At 41.3% G+C, this 25,900-nt stretch overlaps 1 protein-coding gene across 1 annotated transcript in view; it reads left to right on the top strand.

The window, feature by feature from the left end:
* Positions 1–25,900, top strand: part of ADCY5 (adenylate cyclase 5) — a 268,384-nt gene that overhangs the window by 144,097 nt on the left and 98,387 nt on the right. The window contains exon 11 of the mRNA XM_073647525.1: positions 11,903–12,000. Within this exon, the coding sequence (XP_073503626.1) occupies positions 11,903–12,000 (98 nt within the window). The remainder of the gene's footprint in view (positions 1–11,902; positions 12,001–25,900) is intronic.

Here is a 25,900-nt window from a genome sequence, read left to right as displayed (position 1 = left end):
TGTCTGCAGTCACCACTAGAGGGAGCCCTCTGTATACACAGATACATGATAAGGTTCTGTCTGCAGTCACCACTAGGGGGAGCTCCCTGTATACAGAGATACATGATACGATCCTGTCTGCAGCCACCACTAGAGGGAGCTCCCTGTATACAGAGATACATGATAAGATCCTGTCTGCAGTCACCACTAGGGGGAGCTCCCTGTATACAGAGATACATGATAAGATCCTGTCTGCAGCCACCACTAGGGGGAGCTGCCTGTATACAGAGATAGATGATAAGATCCTGTCTGCAGTCACCACTAGGGGGAGCTCCCTGTATACAAGATAGATGATAAGATCCTGTCTGCAGTCACCACTAGGGGGAGCTCCCTGTATACAGAGATAGATGATAAGATCCTGTCTGCAGTCACCACTAGGGGGAGCTCCCTGTATACAGAGATACATGATAAGATTCTGTCTGCAGCCGCTACTAGGGGGAGCTCCCTGTATACAGAGATACATGATAAGATTCTGTCTACAGCCACCACTAGGGGGAGCTCCCTGTATACAGAGATACACGATAAGATTCTGTCTGCAGCCGCTACTAGGGGGAGCTCCCTGTATACAGAGATAGATGATAACATCCTGTCTGCAGTCACCACTAGAGGGTGCTCCCTGTATACAGAGATACATGATAAGATCTTGTCTGCAGTCACCACTAGGGGGAGCTCCCTGTATACAGAGATACATGATAAGATTCTGTCTGCAGCCGCCACTAGAGGGAGCTCCCTGTATACAGAGATACATGATAAGATTCTGTCTGCAGCCGCCACTAGAGGGAGCTCCTTGTATACAGAGATACATGATAAGATCCTGTCTGCAGCCACCACTAGGGGGAGCTCCCTGTATACAGAGATACATGATAAGATCCTGTCTGCTGCCACCACTAAGGCGAGCTCCCTGTATACAAAGATACATGGATAAGATCCTGTCTGCAGCCACCACTAGGGGGAGCTCCCTGTATACAGAGATACATGATAAGATTCTGTCTGCAGCCACCACTAGGGGGAGCTCCCTGTATACAGAGATACATGATAAGATTCTGTCTGCAGCCGCTACTAGGGGGAGCTCCCTGTATACAGAGATACATGATAAGATTCTGTCTGCAGTCACCACTAGGGGGAGCTCCCTGTATACAGAGATACATGATAAGATCCTGTCTGCAGCCACCACTAGAGGGAGCTCCCTGTATACAGAGATACATGGATAAGATCCTGTCTGCAGCCACCACTAGGGGGAGCTCCCTGTATACAGAGATACATGATAAGATTCTGTCTGCAGCCACCACTAGGGGGAGCTCCCTGTATACAGAGATACATGATAAGATTCTGTCTGCAGCCACCACTAGGGGGAGCTCCCTGTATGCAGAGATACATGATAAGATTCTGTCTGCAGTCACCACTAGGGGGAGCTCCCTGTATACAGAGATACATGATAAGATCCTGTCTGCAGCCACCACTAGGGGGAGTTCCCTGTATACAGAGATACATGGATAAGATCCTGTCTGCAGCCACCACTAGGGGGAGCTCCCTGTATACAGAGATACATGATAAGATTCTGTCTGCAGTCACCACTTGGGGGAGCTCCCTGTATACAGAGATACATTATAAGATTCTGTCTGCAGCCACCACAAGGGGGAGCTCCCTGTATACAGAGATACATGATAAGATTCTGTCTGCAGCCACCGCTAGGGGGAGCTCCCTGTATACAGAGATACATGATAAGATTCTGTCTGCAGCCACCACTAGAGGGAGCTCCCTGTATACAGAGATACATGATAAGATTCTGTCTGCAGCCACCACTAGGGGGAGCTCCCTGTATACAGAGATACATAATAAGATTCTGTCTGCAGCCAAAACTAGGGGGAGCTCCCTGTATACAGAGATACATGATAAGATTCTGTCTGCAGCCGCTACTAGGGGGAGCTCCCTGTATACAGAGATACATGATAAGATCCTGTCTGCAGCCACCACTAGGGGGAGCTCCCTGTATACAGAGATACATGATAAGATTCTGTCTGCAGTCACCACTAGGGGGAGCTCCCTGTATACAGAGATACATGGATAAGATCCTGTCTGCAGCCACCACTAGTGGGAGCTCCCTGTATACAGAGATACATGATAAGATCCTGTCTGCAGCAACCACTAGGAGGAGCCCCCTGTATACAGAGATACATGATAAGATCCTGTCTGCAGTCACCACTAGGGGGAGCTCCCTGTATACAGAGATACATGATAAGATTCTGTCTGCAGTCACCACTAGGGGGAGCTCTCTGTATACACAGATACATGATAAGGTTCTGTCTGCAGTCACCACTAGGGGGAGCCCTCTGTATACACAGATACATGATAAGGTTGTGTCTGCAGTCACCACTAGGGGGAGCTCCCTGTATACAGAGATACATGATACGATCCTGTCTGCAGCCACCACTAGAGGGAGCTCCCTGTATACAGAGATACATGATAAGATCCTCTCTGCAGTCACCACTAGGGGGAGCTCCCTGTATACAGAGATACATGATAAGATCCTGTCTGCAGCCACCACTAGGGGGAGCTGCCTGTATACAGAGATAGATGATAAGATCCTGTCTGCAGTCACCACTAGGGGGAGCTCCCTGTATACAGAGATAGATGATAAGATCCTGTCTGCAGTCACCACTAGGGGGAGCTCCCTGTATACAGAGATACATGATAAGATTCTGTCTGCAGCCGCTACTAGGGGGAGCTCCCTGTATACAGAGATACATGATAAGATTCTGTCTACAGCCACCACTAGGGGGAGCTCCCTGTATACAGAGATACACGATAAGATTCTGTCTGCAGCCGCTACTAGGGGGAGCTCCCTGTATACAGAGATAGATGATAAGATCCTGTCTGCAGTCACCACTAGAGGGTGCTCCCTGTATACAGAGATACATGATAAGATCCTGTCTGCAGTCACCACTAGGGGGAGCTCCCTGTATACAGAGATACATGATAAGATCCTGTCTGCAGCCACCACTAGGGGGAGCTCCCTGTATACAGAGATACATGATAAGATTCTGTCTGCAGCCACCACTAGGGGGAGCTCCCTGTATACAGAGATACATGATAAGATCCTGTCTGCTGCCACCACTAAGGCGAGCTCCCTGTATACAGAGATACATGGATAAGATCCTGTCTGCAGCCACCACTAGGGGGAGCTCCCTGTATACAGAGATACATGATAAGATTCTGTCTGCAGCCACCACTAGGGGGAGCTCCCTGTATACAGAGATACATGATAAGATTCTGTCTGCAGTCACCACTAGGGGGAGCTCCCTGTATACAGAGATACATGATAAGATTCTGTCTGCAGCCACCACAAGGGGGAGCTCCCTGTATACAGAGATACATGATAAGATTCTGTCTGCAGCCACCACTAGGGGGAGCTCCCTGTATACAGAGATACATGATGAGATTCTGTCTGCAGCCTCCACTAGGGGGAGCTCCCTGTATACAGAGATACATGATAAGATTCTGTCTGCAGCCACCACTAGGGGGAGCTCCCTGTATACAGAGATACATGATAAGATCCTGTCTGCAGCCACCGCTAGGGGGAGCTCCCTGTATACAGAGATACATGATAAGATTCTGTCTGCAGCCACCACTAGGGGGAGCTCCCTGTATACAGAGATACATGATAAGATTCTGTCTGCAGCCACCACTAGGGGGAGCTCCCTGTATACAGAGATACATAATAAGATTCTGTCTGCAGCCAAAACTAGGGGGAGCTCCCTGTATACAGAGATACATGATAAGATTCTGTCTGCAGCCGCTACTAGGGGGAGCTCCCTGTATACAGAGATACATGATAAGATTCTGTCTACAGTCACCACTAGGGGGAGCTCCCTGTATACAGAGATACATGATAAGATCCTGTCTGCAGCCACCACTAGGGGGAGCTCCCTGTATACAGAGATACATGATAAGATTCTGTCTGCAGTCACCACTAGGGGGAGCTCCCTGTATACAGAGATACATGGATAAGATCCTGTCTGCAGCCACCACTAGTGGGAGCTCCCTGTATACAGAGATACATGATAAGATCCTGTCTGCAGTCACCACTAGGGGGAGCTCCCTGTATACAGAGATACATGATAAGATTCTGTCTGCAGTCACCACTAGGGGGAGCTCTCTGTATACACAGATACATGATAAGGTTCTGTCTGCAGTCACCACTAGGGGGAGCCCTCTGTATACACAGATACATGATAAGGTTCTGTCTGCAGTCACCACTAGGGGGAGCTCCCTGTATACAGAGATACATGATACGATCCTGTCTGCAGTCACCACTAGAGGGAGCTCCCTGTATACAGAGATACATGATAAGATCCTGTCTGCAGTCACCACTAGGGGGAGCTCCCTGTATACAGAGATACATGATAAGATTCTGTCTGCAGTCACCACTAGGGGGAGTTCTCTGTATACATAGATACATGATAAGGTTCTGTCTGCAGTCACCACTAGGGGGAGCCCTCTGTATACACAGATACATGATAAGGTTCTGTCTGCAGTCACCACTAGGGGGAGCTCCCTGTATACAGAGATACATGATACGATCCTGTCTGCAGCCACCACTAGAGGGAGCTCCCTGTATACAGAGATACATGATAAGATCCTGTCTGCAGTCACCACTAGGGGGAGCTCCCTGTATACAGAGATACATGATAAGATCCTGTCTGCAGCCACCACTAGGGGGAGCTGCCTGTATACAGAGATAGATGATAAGATCCTGTCTGCAGTCACCACTAGGGGGAGCTCCCTGTATACAGAGATAGATGATAAGATCCTGTCTGCAGTCACCACTAGGGGGAGCTCCCTGTATACAGAGATAGATGATAAGATCCTGTCTGCAGTCACCACTAGGGGGAGCTCCCTGTATACAGAGATACATGATAAGATTCTGTCTGCAGCCGCTACTAGGGGGAGCTCCCTGTATACAGAGATACATGATAAGATTCTGTCTACAGCCACCACTAGGGGGAGCTCCCTGTATACAGAGATACACGATAAGATTCTGTCTGCAGCCGCTGCTAGGGGGAGCTCCCTGTATACAGAGATAGATGATAAGATCCTGTCTGCAGTCACCACTAGAGGGTGCTCCCTGTATACAGAGATACATGATAAGATCCTGTCTGCAGTCACCACTAGGGTGAGCTCCCTGTATACAGAGATACATGATAACATTCTGTCTGCAGCCACCACTAGGGGGAGCTCCCTGTATACACAGATACATGATAAGATCCTGTCTGCTGCCACCACTAAGGCGAGCTCCCTGTATACAGAGATACATGGATAAGATCCTGTCTGCAGCCACCACTAGGGGGAGCTCCCTGTATACAGAGATACATGATAAGATTCTGTCTGCAACCACCACTAGGGGGAGCTCCCTGTATACAGAGATACATGATAAGATTCTGTCTGCAGTCACCACTTGGGGGAGCTCCCTGTATACAGAGATACATTATAAGATTCTGTCTGCAGCCACCACAAGGGGGAGCTCCCTGTATACAGAGATACATGATAAGATTCTGTCTGCAGCCACCACTAGGGGGAGCTCCCTGTATACAGAGATACATGATAAGATTCTGTCTGCAGCCTCCACTAGGGGGAGCTCCCTGTATACAGAGATACATGATAAGATTCTGTCTGCAGCCACCACTAGGGGGAGCTCCCTGTATACAGAGATACATGATAAGATCCTGTCTGCAGCCACCGCTAGGGGGAGCTCCCTGTATACAGAGATACATGATAAGATTCTGTCTGCAGCCACCACTAGAGGGAGCTCCCTGTATACAGAGATACATGATAAGGTTCTGTCTGCAGCCACCACTAGGGGGAGCTCCCTGTATACAGAGATACATAATAAGATTCTGTCTGCAGCCAAAACTAGGGGGAGCTCCCTGTATACAGAGATACATGATAAGATTCTGTCTGCAGCCACCACTAGGGGGAGCTCCCTGTATACAGAGATACATAATAAGATTCTGTCTGCAGCCAAAACTAGGGGGAGCTCCCTGTATACAGAGATACATGATAAGATTCTGTCTACAGTCACCACTAGGGGGAGCTCCCTGTATACAGAGATACATGATAAGATCCTGTCTGCAGCCACCACTAGGGGGAGCTCCCTGTATACAGAGATACATGATAAGATTCTGTCTGCAGTCACCACTAGGGGGAGCTCCCTGTATACAGAGATACATGGGTAAGATCCTGTCTGCAGCCACCACTAGTGGGAGCTCCCTGTATACAGAGATACATGATAAGATCCTGTCTGCAGCAACCACTAGGAGGAGCCCCCTGTATACAGAGATACATGATAAGATCCTGTTTGCAGTCACCACTAGGGGGAGCTCCCTGTATACAGAGATACATGATAAGATTCTGTCTGCAGTCACCATTAGGGGGAGCTCTCTGTATACACAGATACATGATAAGGTTCTGTCTGCAGTCACCACTAGGGGGAGCCCTCTGTATACACAGATACATGATAAGGTTCTGTCTGCAGTCACCACTAGGGGGAGCTCCCTGTATACAGAGATACATGATACGATCCTGTCTGCAGCCACCACTAGAGGGAGCTCCCTGTATACAGAGATACATGATAAGATCCTGTCTGCAGTCACCACTAGGGGGAGCTCCCTGTATACAGAGATACATGATAAGATCCTGTCTGCAGCCACCACTAGGGGGAGCTGCCTGTATACAGAGATAGATGATAAGATCCTGTCTGCAGTCACCACTAGGGGGAGCTCCCTGTATACAGAGATAGATGATAAGATCCTGTCTGCAGTCACCACTAGGGGGAGCTCCCTGTATACAGAGATAGATGATAAGATCCTGTCTGCAGTCACCACTAGGGGGAGCTCCCTGTATACAGAGATACATGATAAGATTCTGTCTGCAGCCGCTACTAGGGGGAGCTCCCTGTATACAGAGATACATGATAAGATTCTGTCTACAGCCACCACTAGGGGGAGCTCCCTGTATACAGAGATACACGATAAGATTCTGTCTGCAGCCGCTACTAGGGGGAGCTCCCTGTATACAGAGATAGATGATAAGATCCTGTCTGCAGTCACCACTAGAGGGAGCTCCCTGTATACAGAGATAGATGATAAGATCCTGTCTGCAGCCACCACTAGGGGGAGCTCCCTGTATACAGAGATACATGATAAGATCCTGTCTGCAGCCACCACTAGGGGGAGCTCCCTGTATACAGAGATACATGATAAGATTCTGTCTGCAGCCACCACTAGGGGGAGCTCCCTGTATACAGAGATACATGATAAGATCCTGTCTGCAGCCGCTACTAGGGGGAGCTCCCTGTATACAGAGATACATGATAAGATCCTGTCTGCAGTCACCACTAGGGGGAGCTCCCTGTATACAGAGATACATGATAAGATCCTGTCTGCAGCCACCACTAGGGGGAGCTCCCTGTATACAGAGATACATGATAAGATTCTGTCTGCAGCCACCACTAGGGGGAGCTCCCTGTATACAGAGATACATGATAAGATCCTGTCTGCTGCCACCACTAAGGCGAGCTCCCTGTATACAGAGATACATGGATAAGATCCTGTCTGCAGCCACCACTAGGGGGAGCTCCCTGTATACAGAGATACATGATAAGATTCTGTCTGCAGCCGCCACTAGAGGGAGCTCCCTGTATACAGAGATACATGATAAGATCCTGTCTGCAGCCACCACTAGGGGGAGCTCCCTGTATACAGAGATACATGATAAGATCCTGTCTGCTGCCACCACTAAGGCGAGCTCCCTGTATACAGAGATACATGGATAAGATCCTGTCTGCAGCCACCACTAGGGGGGGCTCCCTGTATACAGAGATACATGATAAGATTCTGTCTGCAGCCACCACTAGGGGGAGCTCCCTGTATACAGAGATACATGATAACATTCTGTCTGCAGCCACCACTAGGGGGAGCTCCCTGTATACAGAGTTACATGATAAGATCCTGTCTGCTGCCACCACTAAGGCGAGCTCCCTGTATACAGAGATACATGGATAAGATCCTGTCTGCAGCCACCACTAGGAGGAGCTCCCTGTATACAGAGATACATGATAAGATTCTGTCTGCAGCCACCACTAGGGGGAGCTCCCTGTATACAGAGATACATGATAACATTCTGCCTGCAGCCACCACTAGGGGGAGCTCCCTGTATACAGAGATACATGATAAGATCCTGTCTGCAGCCACCACTAGGGGGAGCTCCCTGTATACAGAGATAGATGATAAGATCCTGTCTGCAGCCACCACTAGGGGGAGCTCCCTGTATACAGAGATACATGATAAGATCCTGTCTGCAGCCACCACTAGGGGGAGCTCCCTGTATACAGAGATACATGATAAGATCCTGTCTGCAGCCACCACTAGGGGGAGCTCCCTGTATACAGAGATACATGATAAGATTCTGTCTGTAGCCACCACTAGGGGGAGCTCCCTGTATACAGAGATAGATAAGATCCTGTCTGCAGCCACCACTAGGGGGAGCTCCCTGTATACAGAGATAGATAAGATCCTGTCTGCAGCCACCACTAGGGGGAGCTCCCTGTATACAGAGATACATGATAAGATTATGTCTGCAGCCACCACTAGGGGGAGCTTCCTGTATACAGAGATAGATAAGATCCTGTCTGCAGCCACCACTAGGGGGAGCTCCCTGTATACAGAGATACATGATAAGATCCTGTCTGCAGCCACCACTAGGGGGAGCTCCCTGTATACAGAGATACATGATAACATCCTGTCTGCAGCCACCACTAGGGGGAGCTCCCTGTATACAGAGATACATGATAAGATTCTGTCTGCAGCCACCACTAGGGGGAGCTCCCTGTATACAGAGATACATGATAACATTCTGCCTGCAGCCACCACTAAGGGGAGCTCCCTGTATACAGAGATAGATGATAAGATCCTGTCTGCAGCCACCACTAGGGGGAGCTCCCTGTATACAGAGATAGATGATAAGATCCTGTCTGCAGCCACCACTAGGGGGAGCTCCCTGTATACAGAGATACATGATAGGATCCTGTCTGCAGCCACCACTAGGGGGAGCTCCCTGTATACAGAGATACATGATAAGATCCTGTCTGCAGCCACCACTAGGGGGAGCTCCCTGTATACAGAGATAGATAAGATCCTGTCTGCAGCCACCACTAGGGGGAGCTCCCTGTATACAGAGATACATGATAAGATTATGTCTGCAGCCACCACTAGGGGGAGCTTCCTGTATACAGAGATAGATGATAAGATCCTGTCTGCAGCCACCACTAGGGGGAGCTCCCTGTATACAGAGATACATGATAAGATCCTGTCTGCAGCCACCACTAGGGAGAGCTCCCTGTATACAGAGATAGATGATAAGATCCTGTCTGCAGCCACCACTAGGGGGAGCTCCCTGTATACAGAGATACATGATAATATCCTGTCTGCAGCCACCACTAGGGGGAGCTCCCTGTATACAGAGATAGATGATAAGATCCTGTCTGCAGCCACCACTAGGGGGAGCTCCCTGTATACAGAGATACATGATAAGATCCTGTCTGCAGCCACCACTAGGGGGAGCTCCCTGTATACAGAGATGCATAATAAGATTCTGTCTGCAGCCACCACTAGGGGGAGCTCCCTGTATAAAGAGATACATGATAAGATTCTGTCTGCAGCCACCACTAGGGGGAGCTCCCTGTATAAAGAGATACATGATAAGATTCTGTCTGCAGCCACCACTAGGGGGAGCTCCCTGTATACAGAGATACATGATAAGATTCTGTCTGCAGCCACCACTAGGGGGAGCTCCCTGTATACAGAGATACATGATAAGATTCTGTCTGCAGCCACCACTAGCGGGAGCTCCCTGTATACAGAGATACATGATAACATTCTGCCTGCAGCCAGCACTAGGGGGAGCTCCCTGTATACAGAGATACATGATAAGATCCTGTCTGCAGCCACCACTAGGGGGAGCTCCCTGTATACAGAGATAGATGATAAGATCCTGTCTGCAGCCACCACTAGGGGGAGCTCCCTGTATACAGAGATACATGATAAGATCCTGTCTGCAGCCACCACTAGGGGGAGCTCCCTGTATACAGAGATACATGATAAGATCCTGTCTGCAGCCACCACTAGGGGGAGCTCCCTGTATACAGAGATACATGATAAGATTCTGTCTGTAGCCACCACTAGGGGGAGCTCCCTGTATACAGAGATAGATAAGATCCTGTCTGCAGCCACCACTAGGGGGAGCTCCCTGTATACAGAGATAGATAAGATCCTGTCTGCAGCCACCACTAGGGGGAGCTCCCTGTATACAGAGATACATGATAAGATTATGTCTGCAGCCACCACTAGGGGGAGCTTCCTGTATACAGAGATAGATGATAAGATCCTGTCTGCAGCCACCACTAGGGGGAGCTCCCTGTATACAGAGATACATGATAAGATCCTGTCTGCAGCCACCACTAGGGGGAGCTCCCTGTATACAGAGATACATGATAACATCCTGTCTGCAGCCACCACTAGGGGGAGCTCCCTGTATACAGAGATACATGATAAGATTCTGTCTGCAGCCACCACTAGGGGGAGCTCCCTGTATACAGAGATACATGATAACATTCTGCCTGCAGCCACCACTAGGGGGAGCTCCCTGTATACAGAGATAGATGATAAGATCCTGTCTGCAGCCACCACTAGGGGGAGCTCCCTGTATACAGAGATACATGATAGGATCCTGTCTGCAGCCACCACTAGGGGGAGCTCCCTGTATACAGAGATACATGATAAGATCCTGTCTGCAGCCACCACTAGGGGGAGCTCCCTGTATACAGAGATACATGATAAGATCCTATCTGCAGCCACTAATAGGGGGAGCTCCCTGTATACAGAGATAGATGATAAGATCCTGTCTGCAGCCACCACTAGGGGGAGCTCCCTGTATACAGAGATACATGATAAGATCCTGTCTGCAGCCACCACTAGGGGGAGCTCCCTGTATACAGAGATAAATGATAAGATTATGTCTGCAGCCACCACTAGTGGGAGCTCCCTGTATACAGAGATAGATGATAAGATCCTGTCTGCAGCCACCACTAGGGGGAGCTGCCTGTATACAGAGATACATGATAAGATCCTGTCTGCAGCCACCACTAGGGGGAGCTCCCTGTATACAGAGATACATGATAAGATCCTGTCTGCAGCCACCACTAGGGGGAGCTCCCTGTATACAGAGATACATGATAAGATTATGTCTGCAGCCACCACTAGGGGGAGCTTCCTGTATACAGAGATAGATGATAAGATCCTGTCTGCAGCCACCACTAGGGGGAGCTCCCTGTATACAGAGATACATGATAAGATCCTGTCTGCAGCCACCACTAGGGGGAGCTCCCTGTATACAGAGATACATGATAAGATCCTGTCTGCAGCCTCCACTAGGGGGAGCTCTCTGTATACAGAGATACATGACAAGATTATGTCTGCAGCCACCACTAGGGGGAGCTTCCTGTATACAGAGATAGATGATAAGATCCTGTCTGGAGCCACCACTAGGGGGAGCTCCCTGTATACAGAGATACATGATAAGATTCTGTCTGCAGTCACCACTAGGGGGAGCTCCCTGTATACAGAGATACATGATAAGATCCTGTCTGCAGCCACCACTATAATGATATTTTCTGCAGGTTTCTGCTTTGTTAGTTTGTTATATTGATCTGTAGGAAATCCATGGCTCTATGAGGGACGGGTGTTGTGCTGGGACTTGTCTTTTGGGGTTGATGTGACCGGGGTTTTCTGACCCTACCTTTTCTCCGCAGTATTCTAAGCAGGTGGATGATCGGTTTGGTGCTTACGTCTCGTGTGCGTTTATCGTCTTCCTCTTCATCTGTTTTGTGCAGATCATCATCGTTCCACAGTGAGTTAAACTTGAGGGGGATTATGGAACTAGGATTAGAAATGATCATTAATATGAGTGGGGTCCAACCCCCGGCACCCACTGATAGGCTGATACTGGGTCCCGTGGTGGGTTCACAGCATATACAGGTGCATCTGACTAAATTAGAATATCATCAAAAAAGTTCATTTATTTCAGTTTTTCAATACAAAAAGTGAAGCTCGTATATTATATAGAGTCATTACACACAGAGGGATCTATTATATAGAGTCATTACACACAGAGGGATCTATTATATAGAGTCATTACACACAGAGGGATCTATTATATAGAGTCATTACACACAGAGGGATCTATTATATAGAGTCATTACACACAGAGGGATCTATTATATAGAGTCATTACACACAGAGGGATCTATTATATAGAGTCATTACACACAGAGGGATCTATTATATAGAGTCATTACACGCAGAGCGATCTATTATATAGAGTCATTACACGCAGAGTGATCTATTATATAGAGTCATTACACACAGAGGGATCTATTATATAGTCATTACACGCAGAGGGATCTATTATATAGAGTCATTACACGCAGAGGGATCTATTATATAGAGTCATTACACACAGAGGGATCTATTATATAGAGTCATTACACGCAGAGCGATCTATTATATAGAGTCATTACACACAGAGGGATCTATTATATAGAGTCATTACACACAGAGGGATCTATTATATAGAGTCATTACACACAGAGGGATCTATTATATAGAGTCATTACACACAGAGGGATCTATTATATAGAGTCATTACACGCAGAGCGATCTATTATATAGAGTCATTACACACAGAGTGATCTATTATATAGAGTCATTACACACAGAGGGATCTATTATATAGAGTCATTACACACTGAGGGATCTATTATATAGAGTCATTACACGCAGAGGGATCTATTATATGGAGTCATTACACACAGAGGGATCTATTATATAGAGTCATTACACGCAGAGGGATATATTCTGTAGAGTCATTACACACAGAGGGATCTATTATATAGAGTCATTACACACCAGGGATCTATTATATAGAGTCATTACTCACCGAGGGATCTATTATATAGAGTCATTACACACAGAGGGATCTATTATATAGAGTCATTACACACAGAGGGATCTATTATATGGAGTCATTACACACAGAGGGATCTATTATATAGAGTCATTACACACAGAGGGATCTATTATATAGAGTCATTACACACAGAGCGATCTATTATATAGAGTCATTACACACAGAGGGATCTATTATATAGAGTCATTACACACAGAGGGATCTATTATATGGAGTCATTACACACAGAGTGATCTATTATATAGAGTCAATACACACAGAGGGATCTATTATATAGAGTCATTACACACAGAGGGATCTATTATATAGAGTCATTACACACAGAGGGATCTATTATATGGAGTCATTACACACAGAGGGATCTATTATATAGAGTCATTACACACAGAGGGATCTATTATATAGAGTCATTACACACAGAGTGATCTATTATATAGAGTCATTACACACAGAGCGATCTATTATATAGAGTCATTACACACAGAGGGATCTATTATATAGAGTCATTACACACAGAGGGATCTATTATATAGAGTCTTTACACACAGAGGGATCTATTATATACAGTCATTACACACAGAGGGATCTATTATATAGAGTCATTACACACAGAGGGATCTATTATATAGAGTCATTACACACCGAGGGATCTATTATATAGAGTCATTACACGCAGAGGGATCTATTATATAGAGTCATTACACAAAGAGGGATCTATTATATAGAGTCATTACACGCAGAGCGATCTATTATATAGAGTCATTACACACAGAGGGATCTATTATATAGAGTCATTACACGCAGAGCGATCTATTATATACAGTCATTACACATAGAGCAATCTATTATATAGAGTCATTACACACAGAGGGATCTATTATATAGAGTCATTACACACAGAGGGATCTATTATATAGAGTCATTACACACAGAGGGATCTATTATATAGAGTCATTACACACAGAGGGATCTATTATATAGAGTCATTACAGAGGGATCTATTATATAGAGTCATTACACACAGAGGGATCTATTATATAGAGTCATTACACACAGAGGGATCTATTATATAGAGTCATTACACACAGAGGGATCAATTGTATAGAGTCATTACACACAGAGGGATCTATTATATAGAGTCATTACACGCAGAGGGATCTATTATATAGAGTCATTACACACAGAGGGATCTATTATATAGAGTCATTACACACAGAGCGATCTATTATATAGAGTCATTACACACAGAGGGATCTATTATATAGAGTCATTACACACAGCGATCTATTATATAGAGTCATTACACACAGAGGGATCTATTATATAGAGTCATTACACACAGAGTGATCTATTATATAGAGTCATCACACACAGAGTGATCTATTATATAGAGTCATCACACACAGAGTGATCTATTATATAGAGTCATTACACACAGAGTGATCTATTATATAGAGTCATTACACACAGAGGGATCTATTATATAGAGTCATTACACACAGAGGGATCTATTATATAGAGTCATCACACACAGAGTGATCTATTATATAGAGTCATCACACACAGAGTGATCTATTATATAGAGTCATCACACACAGAGTGATCTATTATATAGAGTCATTATACACAGAGGGATCTATTATATAGAGTCATTACACACAGAGGGATCTATTATATAGAGTCATTACACACAGAGGGATCTATTATAGAGTCATCACACACAGAGTGATCTATTATATAGAGTCATTACACACAGAGTGATCTATTATATAGAGTCATTACACACAGAGGGATCTATTATATAGAGTCAATACACACAGAGGGATCTATTATATAGAGTCATTACACACAGAGTGATCTATTATATAGAGTCATTACACACAGAGTGATCTATTATATAGAGTCATCACACACAGAGTGATCTATTATATAGAGTCTTTACACACAGAGTGATCTATTATATAGAGTCATTACACACAGAGGGATCTATTATATACAGTCATTACACACAGAGGGATCTATTATATAGAGTCATTACACACAGAGGGATCTATTATATAGAGTCATCACACACAGAGTGATCTATTATATAGAGTCATTACACACAGAGGGATCTATTATATAGAGTCATTACACACAGAGGGATCTATTATATAGAGTCATCACACACAGAGTGATCTATTATATAGAGTCATCACACACAGAGTGATCTATTATATAGAGTCATCACACACAGAGTGATCTATTATATAGAGTCATTACACACAGAGGGATCTATTATATAGAGTCATTACACACAGAGGGATCTATTATATAGAGTCATTACACACAGAGGGATCTATTATATAGAGTCATCACACACAGAGTGATCTATTATATAGAGTCATTACACACAGAGTGATCTATTATATAGAGTCATTACACACAGAGGGATCTATTATATAGAGTCATTACACACAGAGGGATCTATTATATGGAGTCATCACACACAGAGTGATCTATTATATGGAGTAATTACACACACAGTGATCTATTATATAGAGTCATTACACACAGAGTGATCTATTATATAGAGTCATCACACACAGAGTGATCTATTATATAGAGTCATTACACACAGAGTGATCTATTATATAGAGTCATTACACACAGAGGGATCTATTATATACAGTCATTACACACAGAGGGATCTATTATATAGTCATTACACACAGAGGGATCTATTATATAGAGTCATCACACACATAGTGATCTATTATATAGAGTCATTACACACAGAGGGATCTATTATATACAGTCATTACACACAGAGGGATCTATTATATAGAGTCATTACACACAGAGGGATCTATTATATAGAGTCATTACTCACAGAGGGATCTATTATATAGAGTCATTACACACAGAGGGATCTATTATATAGAGTCATTACACACAGAGAGATGAATTGTATAGAGTCATTACACACAGAGGGATCTATTATATAGAGTCTTTACACACAGAGGGATCTATTATATAGAGTCATTACGCACAGAGTGATCTATTATATAGAGTCATTATACAGAGGGATCTATTATATAGAGTCATTACACGCAGGGGGATCTATTATATAGAGTCATTACACACAGAGGGATCTATTATACAGAGTCATCACACACAGAGTGATCTATTATATAGAGTCATTACACACAGAGTGATCTATTATATAGAGTCATTACACACAGAGTGATCTATTATATAGAGTCATCACATACAGAGTGATCTATTATATAGAGTCAATACACACAGAGTGATCTATTATATAGAGTCATTACACACAGAGGGATCTATTATATACAGTCATTACACACAGAGGGATCTATTATATAGAGTCATTACACACAGAGGGATCTATTATATAGAGTCATCACACACAGAGTGATCTATTATATAGAGTCATTACACACAGAGGGATCTATTATATAGAGTCATTACACACAGAGGGATCTATTATATAGAGTCATCACACACAGAGTGATCTATTATATAGAGTCATCACACACAGAGTGATCTTTTATATTGAGTCATTACACACAGAGGGATCTATTATATAGAGTCATTACACACAGAGGGATCTATTATATAGAGTCATTACACACAGAGGGATCTATTATATAGAGTCATCACACACAGAGTGATCTATTATATAGAGTCATTACACACAGAGTGATCTATTATATAGAGTCATTACACACAGAGGGATCTATTATATAGAGTCATTACACACAGAGGGATCTATTATATAGAGTCATTACACACAGAGGGATCTATTATATAGAGTCATTACACACAGAGGGATCTATTATATAGAGTCATTACACACAGAGGGATCTATTATATAGAGTCATTACACACAGAGGGATCTATTATATAGAGTCATTACACACAGAGGGATCTATTATATAGAGTCATTACACGCAGAGCGATCTATTATATAGAGTCATTACACGCAGAGTGATCTATTATATAGAGTCATTACACACAGAGGGATCTATTATATAGTCATTACACGCAGAGGGATCTATTATATAGAGTCATTACACGCAGAGGGATCTATTATATAGAGTCATTACACACAGAGGGATCTATTATATAGAGTCATTACACGCAGAGCGATCTATTATATAGAGTCATTACACACAGAGGGATCTATTATATAGAGTCATTACACACAGAGGGATCTATTATATAGAGTCATTACACACAGAGGGATCTATTATATAGAGTCATTACACACAGAGGGATCTATTATATAGAGTCATTACACGCAGAGCGATCTATTATATAGAGTCATTACACACAGAGTGATCTATTATATAGAGTCATTACACACAGAGGGATCTATTATATAGAGTCATTACACACAGAGGGATCTATTATATAGAGTCATTACACGCAGAGGGATCTATTATATGGAGTCATTACACACAGAGGGATCTATTATATAGAGTCATTACACGCAGAGGGATATATTCTGTAGAGTCATTACACACAGAGGGATCTATTATATAGAGTCATTACACACCGAGGGATCTATTATATAGAGTCATTACTCACCGAGGGATCTATTATATAGAGTCATTACACACAGAGGGATCTATTATATAGAGTCATTACACACAGAGGGATCTATTATATGGAGTCATTACACACAGAGGGATCTATTATATAGAGTCATTACACACAGAGGGATCTATTATATAGAGTCATTACACACAGAGCGATCTATTATATAGAGTCATTACACACAGAGGGATCTATTATATAGAGTCATTACACACAGAGGGATCTATTATATGGAGTCATTACACACAGAGTGATCTATTATATAGAGTCAATACACACAGAGGGATCTATTATATAGAGTCATTACACACAGAGGGATCTATTATATAGAGTCATTACACACAGAGGGATCTATTATATGGAGTCATTACACACAGAGGGATCTATTATATAGAGTCATTACACACAGAGGGATCTATTATATAGAGTCATTACACACAGAGTGATCTATTATATAGAGTCATTACACACAGAGCGATCTATTATATAGAGTCATTACACACAGAGGGATCTATTATATAGAGTCATTACACACAGAGGGATCTATTATATAGAGTCTTTACACACAGAGGGATCTATTATATACAGTCATTACACACAGAGGGATCTATTATATAGAGTCATTACACACAGAGGGATCTATTATATAGAGTCATTACACACCGAGGGATCTATTATATAGAGTCATTACACGCAGAGGGATCTATTATATAGAGTCATTACACAAAGAGGGATCTATTATATAGAGTCATTACACGCAGAGCGATCTATTATATAGAGTCATTACACGCAGAGCGATCTATTATATAGAGTCATTACACACAGAGGGATCTATTATATAGAGTCATTACACGCAGAGCGATCTATTATATAGAGTCATTACACACAGAGCGATCTATTATATAGAGTCATTACAGAGGGATCTATTATATAGAGTCATTACACACAGAGGGATCTATTATATAGAGTCATTACACACAGAGGGATCTATTATATAGAGTCATTACACACAGAGGGATCTATTATATAGAGTCATTACAGAGGGATCTATTATATAGAGTCATTACACACAGAGGGATCTATTATATAGAGTCATTACACACAGAGGGATCTATTATATAGAGTCATTACACACAGAGGGATCAATTGTATAGAGTCATTACACACAGAGGGATCTATTATATAGAGTCATTACACGCAGAGGGATCTATTATATAGAGTCATTACACACAGAGGGATCTATTATATAGAGTCATTACACACAGAGCGATCTATTATATAGAGTCATTACACACAGAGGGATCTATTATATAGAGTCATTACACACAGAGCGATCTATTATATAGAGTCATTACACACAGAGGGATCTATTATATAGAGTCATTACACACAGAGTGATCTATTATATAGAGTCATCACACACAGAGTGATCTATTATATAGAGTCATCACACACAGAGTGATCTATTATATAGAGTCATTACACACAGAGTGATCTATTATATAGAGTCATTACACACAGAGGGATCTATTATATAGAGTCATTACACACAGAGGGATCTATTATATAGAGTCATCACACACAGAGTGATCTATTATATAGAGTCATCACACACAGAGTGATCTATTATATAGAGTCATCACACACAGAGTGATCTATTATATAGAGTCATTATACACAGAGGGATCTATTGTATAGAGTCATTACACACAGAGGGATCTATTATATAGAGTCATTACACACAGAGGGATCTATTATAGAGTCATCACACACAGAGTGATCTATTATATAGAGTCATTACACACAGAGTGATCTATTATATAGAGTCATTACACACAGAGGGATCTATTATATAGAGTCATTACACACAGAGGGATCTATTATATAGAGTCATCACACACAGAGTGATCTATTATATAGAGTCATTACACACAGAGTGATCTATTATATAGAGTCATCACACACAGAGTGATCTATTATATAGAGTCATCACACACAGAGTGATCTATTATATAGAGTCATCACACACAGAGTGATCTATTATATAGAGTCATTACACAGAGGGATCTATTATATAGAGTCATTACACACAGAGGGATCTATTATATAGAGTCATTACACACAGAGGGATCTATTATATAGAGTCATCACACACAGAGTGATCTATTATATAGAGTCATTACACACAGAGTGATCTATTATATAGAGTCATTACACACAGAGGGATCTATTATATAGAGTCATTACACACAGAGGGATCTATTATATGGAGTCATCACACACAGAGTGATCTATTATATGGAGTCATTACACACACAGTGATCTATTACATAGAGTCATTACACACAGAGTGATCTATTATATAGAGTCATCACACACAGAGTGATCTATTATATAGAGTCATTACACACAGAGTGATCTATTATATAGAGTCATTACACACAGAGGGATCTATTATATACAGTCATTACACACAGAGGGATCTATTATATAGAGTCATTACACACAGAGGGATCTATTATATAGAGTCATCACACACATAGTGATCTATTATATAGAGTCATTACACACAGAGGGATCTATTATATACAGTCATTACACACAGAGGGATCTATTATATAGAGTCATTACACACAGAGGGATCTATTATATAGAGTCATTACTCACAGAGGGATCTATTATATAGAGTCATTACACACAGAGGGATCTATTATATAGAGTCATTACACACAGAGAGATCAATTGTATAGAGTCATTACACACAGAGGGATCTATTATATAGAGTCTTTACACACAGAGGGATCTATTATATAGAGTCATTACGCACAGAGTGATCTATTATATAGAGTCATTATACAGAGGGATCTATTATATAGAGTCATTACACGCAGGGGGATCTATTATATAGAGTCATTACACACAGAGGGATCTATTATATAGAGTCATCACACACAGAGTGATCTATTATATAGAGTCATTACACACAGAGTGATCTATTATATAGAGTCATTACACACAGAGTGATCTATTATATAGAGTCATTACACACAGAGTGATCTATTATATAGAGTCATTACACACAGAGGGATCTATTATATAGAGTCATTACACACAGAGGGATCTATTATATAGAGTCATCACACACAGAGTGATCTATTATATAGAGTCATCACACACAGAGAGATCTATTATATAGAGTCATCACACACAGAGTGATCTATTATATAGAGTCATTATACACAGAGGGATCTATTGTATAGAGTCATTACACACAGAGGGATCTATTATATAGAGTCATTACACACAGAGGGATCTATTATAGAGTCATCACACACAGAGTGATCTATTATATAGAGTCATTACACACAGAGTGATCTATTATATAGAGTCATTACACACAGAGGGATCTATTATATAGAGTCATTACACACAGAGGGATCTATTATATAGAGTCATCACACACAGAGTGATCTATTATATAGAGTCATTACACACAGAGTGATCTATTATATAGAGTCATTACACACAGAGTGATCTATTATATAGAGTCATCACACACAGAGTGATCTATTATATAGAGCCATTACACACAGAGTGATCTATTATATAGAGTCATTACACACAGAGGGATCTATTATATAGTCATTACACACAGAGGGATCTATTATATAGAGTCATTACACACAGAGGGATCTATTATATAGAGTCATCACACACAGAGTGATCTATTATATAGAGTCATTACACACAGAGGGATCTATTATATAGAGTCATTACACACAGAGGGATCTATTATATAGAGTCATCACACACAGAGTGATCTATTATATAGAGTCATCACACACAGAGTGATCTATTATATAGAGTCATCACACACAGAGTGATCTATTATATAGAGTCATTACACACAGAGGGATCTATTATATAGAGTCATTACACACAGAGGGATCTATTATATAGAGTCATTACACACAGAGGGATCTATTATATAGAGTCATCACACACAGAGTGATCTATTATATAGTCATTACACACAGAGTGATCTATTATATAGAGTCATTACACACAGAGGGATCTATTATATAGAGTCATTACACACAGAGGGATCTATTATATGGAGTCATCACACACAGAGTGATCTATTATATGGAGTCATTACACACACAGTGATCTATTATATAGAGTCATTACACACAGAGTGATCTATTATATAGAGTCATCACACACAGAGTGATCTATTATATAGAGTCATTACACACAGAGTGATCTATTATATAGAGTCATTACACACAGAGGGATCTATTATATACAGTCATTACACACAGAGGGATCTATTATATAGAGTCATTACACACAGAGGGATCTATTATATAGAGTCATCACACACATAGTGATCTATTATATAGAGTCATTACACACAGAGGGATCTATTATATACAGTCATTACACACAGAGGGATCTATTATATAGAGTCATTACACACAGAGGGATCTATTATATAGAGTCATTACTCACAGAGGGATCTATTATATAGAGTCATTACACACAGAGGGATCTATTATATAGAGTCATTACACACAGAGAGATCAATTGTATAGAGTCATTACACACAGAGGGATCTATTATATAGAGTCTTTACACACAGAGGGATCTATTATATAGAGTCATTACGCACAGAGTGATCTATTATATAGAGTCATTATACAGAGGGATCTATTATATAGAGTCATTACACGCAGGGGGATCTATTATATAGAGTCATTACACACAGAGGGATCTATTATATAGAGTCATCACACACAGAGTGATCTATTATATAGAGTCATTACACACAGAGTGATCTATTATATAGAGTCATTACACACAGAGTGATCTATTATATAGAGTCATCACACACAGAGTGATCTATTATATACAGTCATTACACACAGAGGGATCTATTATATAGAGTCATCACACACAGAGTGATCTATTATATAGAGTCATTACACACAGAGGGATCTATTATATAGAGTCATTACACACAGAGGGATCTATTATATAGAGTCATCACACACAGAGTGATCTATTATATAGAGTCATCACACACAGAGTGATCTATTATATAGAGTCATCACACACAGAGTGATCTATTATATTGAGTCATTACACACAGAGGGATCTATTATATAGAGTCATTACACACAGAGGGATCTATTATATAGAGTCATTACACACAGAGGGATCTATTATATAGAGTCATCACACACAGAGTGATCTATTATATAGAGTCATTACACACAGAGTGATCTATTATATAGAGTCATTACACACAGAGGGATCTATTATATAGAGTCATTACACACAGAGGGATCTATTATATGGAGTCATCACACACAGAGTGATCTATTATATGGAGTCATTACACACAGAGTGATCTATTATATAGAGTCATTACACACAGAGTGATCTATTATATAGAGTCATCACACACAGAGTGATCTATTATATAGAGTCATTACACACAGAGTGATCTATTATATAGAGTCATTACACACAGAGGGATCTATTATATACAGTCATTACACACAGAGGGATCTATTATATAGAGTCATTACACACAGAGGGATCTATTATATAGAGTCATTACACACAGAGGGATCAATTGTATAGAGTCATTACACACAGAGGGATCTATTATATAGAGTCTTTACACACAGAGGGATCTATTATATAGAGTCATTACGCACAGAGTGATCTATTATATAGAGTCATTATACAGAGGGATCTATTATATAGAGTCATTACACGCAGGGGGATCTATTATATAGAGTCATTACACGCAGAGTGATCTATTATATAGAGTCATTACACACAGAGGGATCTATTATATAGAGTCATTACACACAGAGGGATCTATTATATAGTCATTACACGCAGAGGGATCTATTATATAGAGTCATTACACACAGAGGGATCTATTATATAGAGTCATTCCACACAGAGGGATCTATTATATAGAGTCATTCCACACAGAGGGATCTATTGTATAGAGTCATTACACACAGAGGGATCTGTTATATAGAGTCATTACACGCAGAGGGATCTATTATATAGAGTCATTACACGCAGAACGATCTATTATAGAGTCATTACACACAGAGGGATCTATTTTATAGAGTCATTACACGCAGAGGGATCTATTATATAGAGTCATTACACACGGAGGGATCTATTATATAGAGTCATTACACACAGAGGGATCTATTATATAGAGTCATTACACGCAGAGGGATCTATTATATAGAGTCATTACACAAAGAGGGATCTATTATATAGAGTCATTACACACAGAGTGATCTATTATATAGAGTCATTACACACCGAGGGATCTATTATATAGAGTCATTACACGCAGAGGGATCTATTATATAGTCATTACACACAGAGGGATCTATTATATAGAGTCATTACACGCAGAGCGATCTATTATATAGAGTCATTACACACAGAGGGATCTATTATATAGAGTCATTACACGCAGAGCGATCTATTATATAGAGTCATTACACACAGAGTGATCTATTGTATTGAGTCATTACACACAGAGGGATCTATTATATAGAGTCATTACACACAGAGGGATCTATTATATAGAGTCATTACACACAGAGGGATCTATTATATAGAGTCATTACACACAGAGGGATCTATTATATAGAGTCATTACACACAGAGGGATCTATTATATAGAGTCATTACAGAGGGATCTATTATATAGAGTCATTACACACAGAGGGATCTATTATATAGAGTCATTACACACAGAGGGATCTATTATATAGAGTCATTACACGCAGAGGGATCTATTATATAGAGTCATTACACACAGAGGGATCTATTATATAGAGTCATTACACGCAGAGCGATCTATTATATAGAGTCATTACACACAGAGGGATCTATTATATAGAGTCATTACACACAGAGCGATCTATTATATAGAGTTATTACACACAGAGGGATCTATTATATAGAGTCATCACACACAGAGTGATCTATTATATAGAGTCATTACACACAGAGTGATCTATTATATAGAGTCATCACACACAGAGTGATCTATTATATAGAGTCATCACACACAGTGATCTATTATATACAGTCATTACACACAGAGTGATCTATTATATAGAGTCATCACACACAGAGGGATCTATTATATACAGTCATTACACACAGAGGGATCTATTATATAGAGTCATTACACACAGAGGGATCTATTATATAGAGTCATCACACACAGAGTGATCTATTATATAGAGTCATCACACACAGAGGGATCTATTATATAGAGTCATTACACACACAGCGATCTATTATATAGAGTCATTACACGCAGAGGGATCTATTATATAGAGTCATTACACACAGAGGGATCTATTATATAGAGTCATTACACGCAGAGCGATCTATTATATAGAGTCATTACACACAGAGGGATCTATTATATAGAGTCATTACACACAGAGGGATCTATTATATAGAGTCATTACACACAGAGGGATCTATTATATACAGTCATTACACACAGAGGGATCTATTATATACAGTCATTACACACAGAGGGATCTATTATATAGAGTTATTACACACAGAGTGATCTATTATATAGAGTCATTACACACAGAGGGATCTATTATATACAGTCATTACACACAGAGGGATCTATTATATAGAGTCATTACACACAGAGGGATCTATTATATACAGTCATTACACACAGAGGGATCTATTATATAGAGTCATTACACACAGAGGGATCTATTATATAGAGTCATCACACACAGAGTGATCTATTATATAGAGTCATCACACACAGAGGGATCTATTATATAGAGTCATTACACACAGAGGGATCTATTATATAGAGTCATTACACACAGAGGGATCTATTATATAGAGTCATTACACGCAGAGGGATCTATTATATAGAGTCATTACACGCAGAGCGATCTATTATATAGAGTCATTACTCACAGAGGGATCTATTATATAGAGTCATTACACACAGAGGGATCTATTATATAGAGTCATTACACACAGAGGGATCTATTATATAGAGTCATTACACACAGAGGGATCAATTGTATAGAGTCATTACACACAGAGGGATCTATTATATAGAGTCATTACA

This window comes from Phyllobates terribilis, unplaced genomic scaffold, assembly GCF_046119375.1.
Source record: "Phyllobates terribilis strain yellow unplaced genomic scaffold, ASM4611937v1 Scaffold_9__5_contigs__length_417890890, whole genome shotgun sequence".
NCBI classification, from domain to species: Eukaryota; Metazoa; Chordata; class Amphibia; order Anura; family Dendrobatidae; genus Phyllobates; species Phyllobates terribilis.
This window is presented reverse-complemented; position numbering and strand designations above follow the sequence as displayed.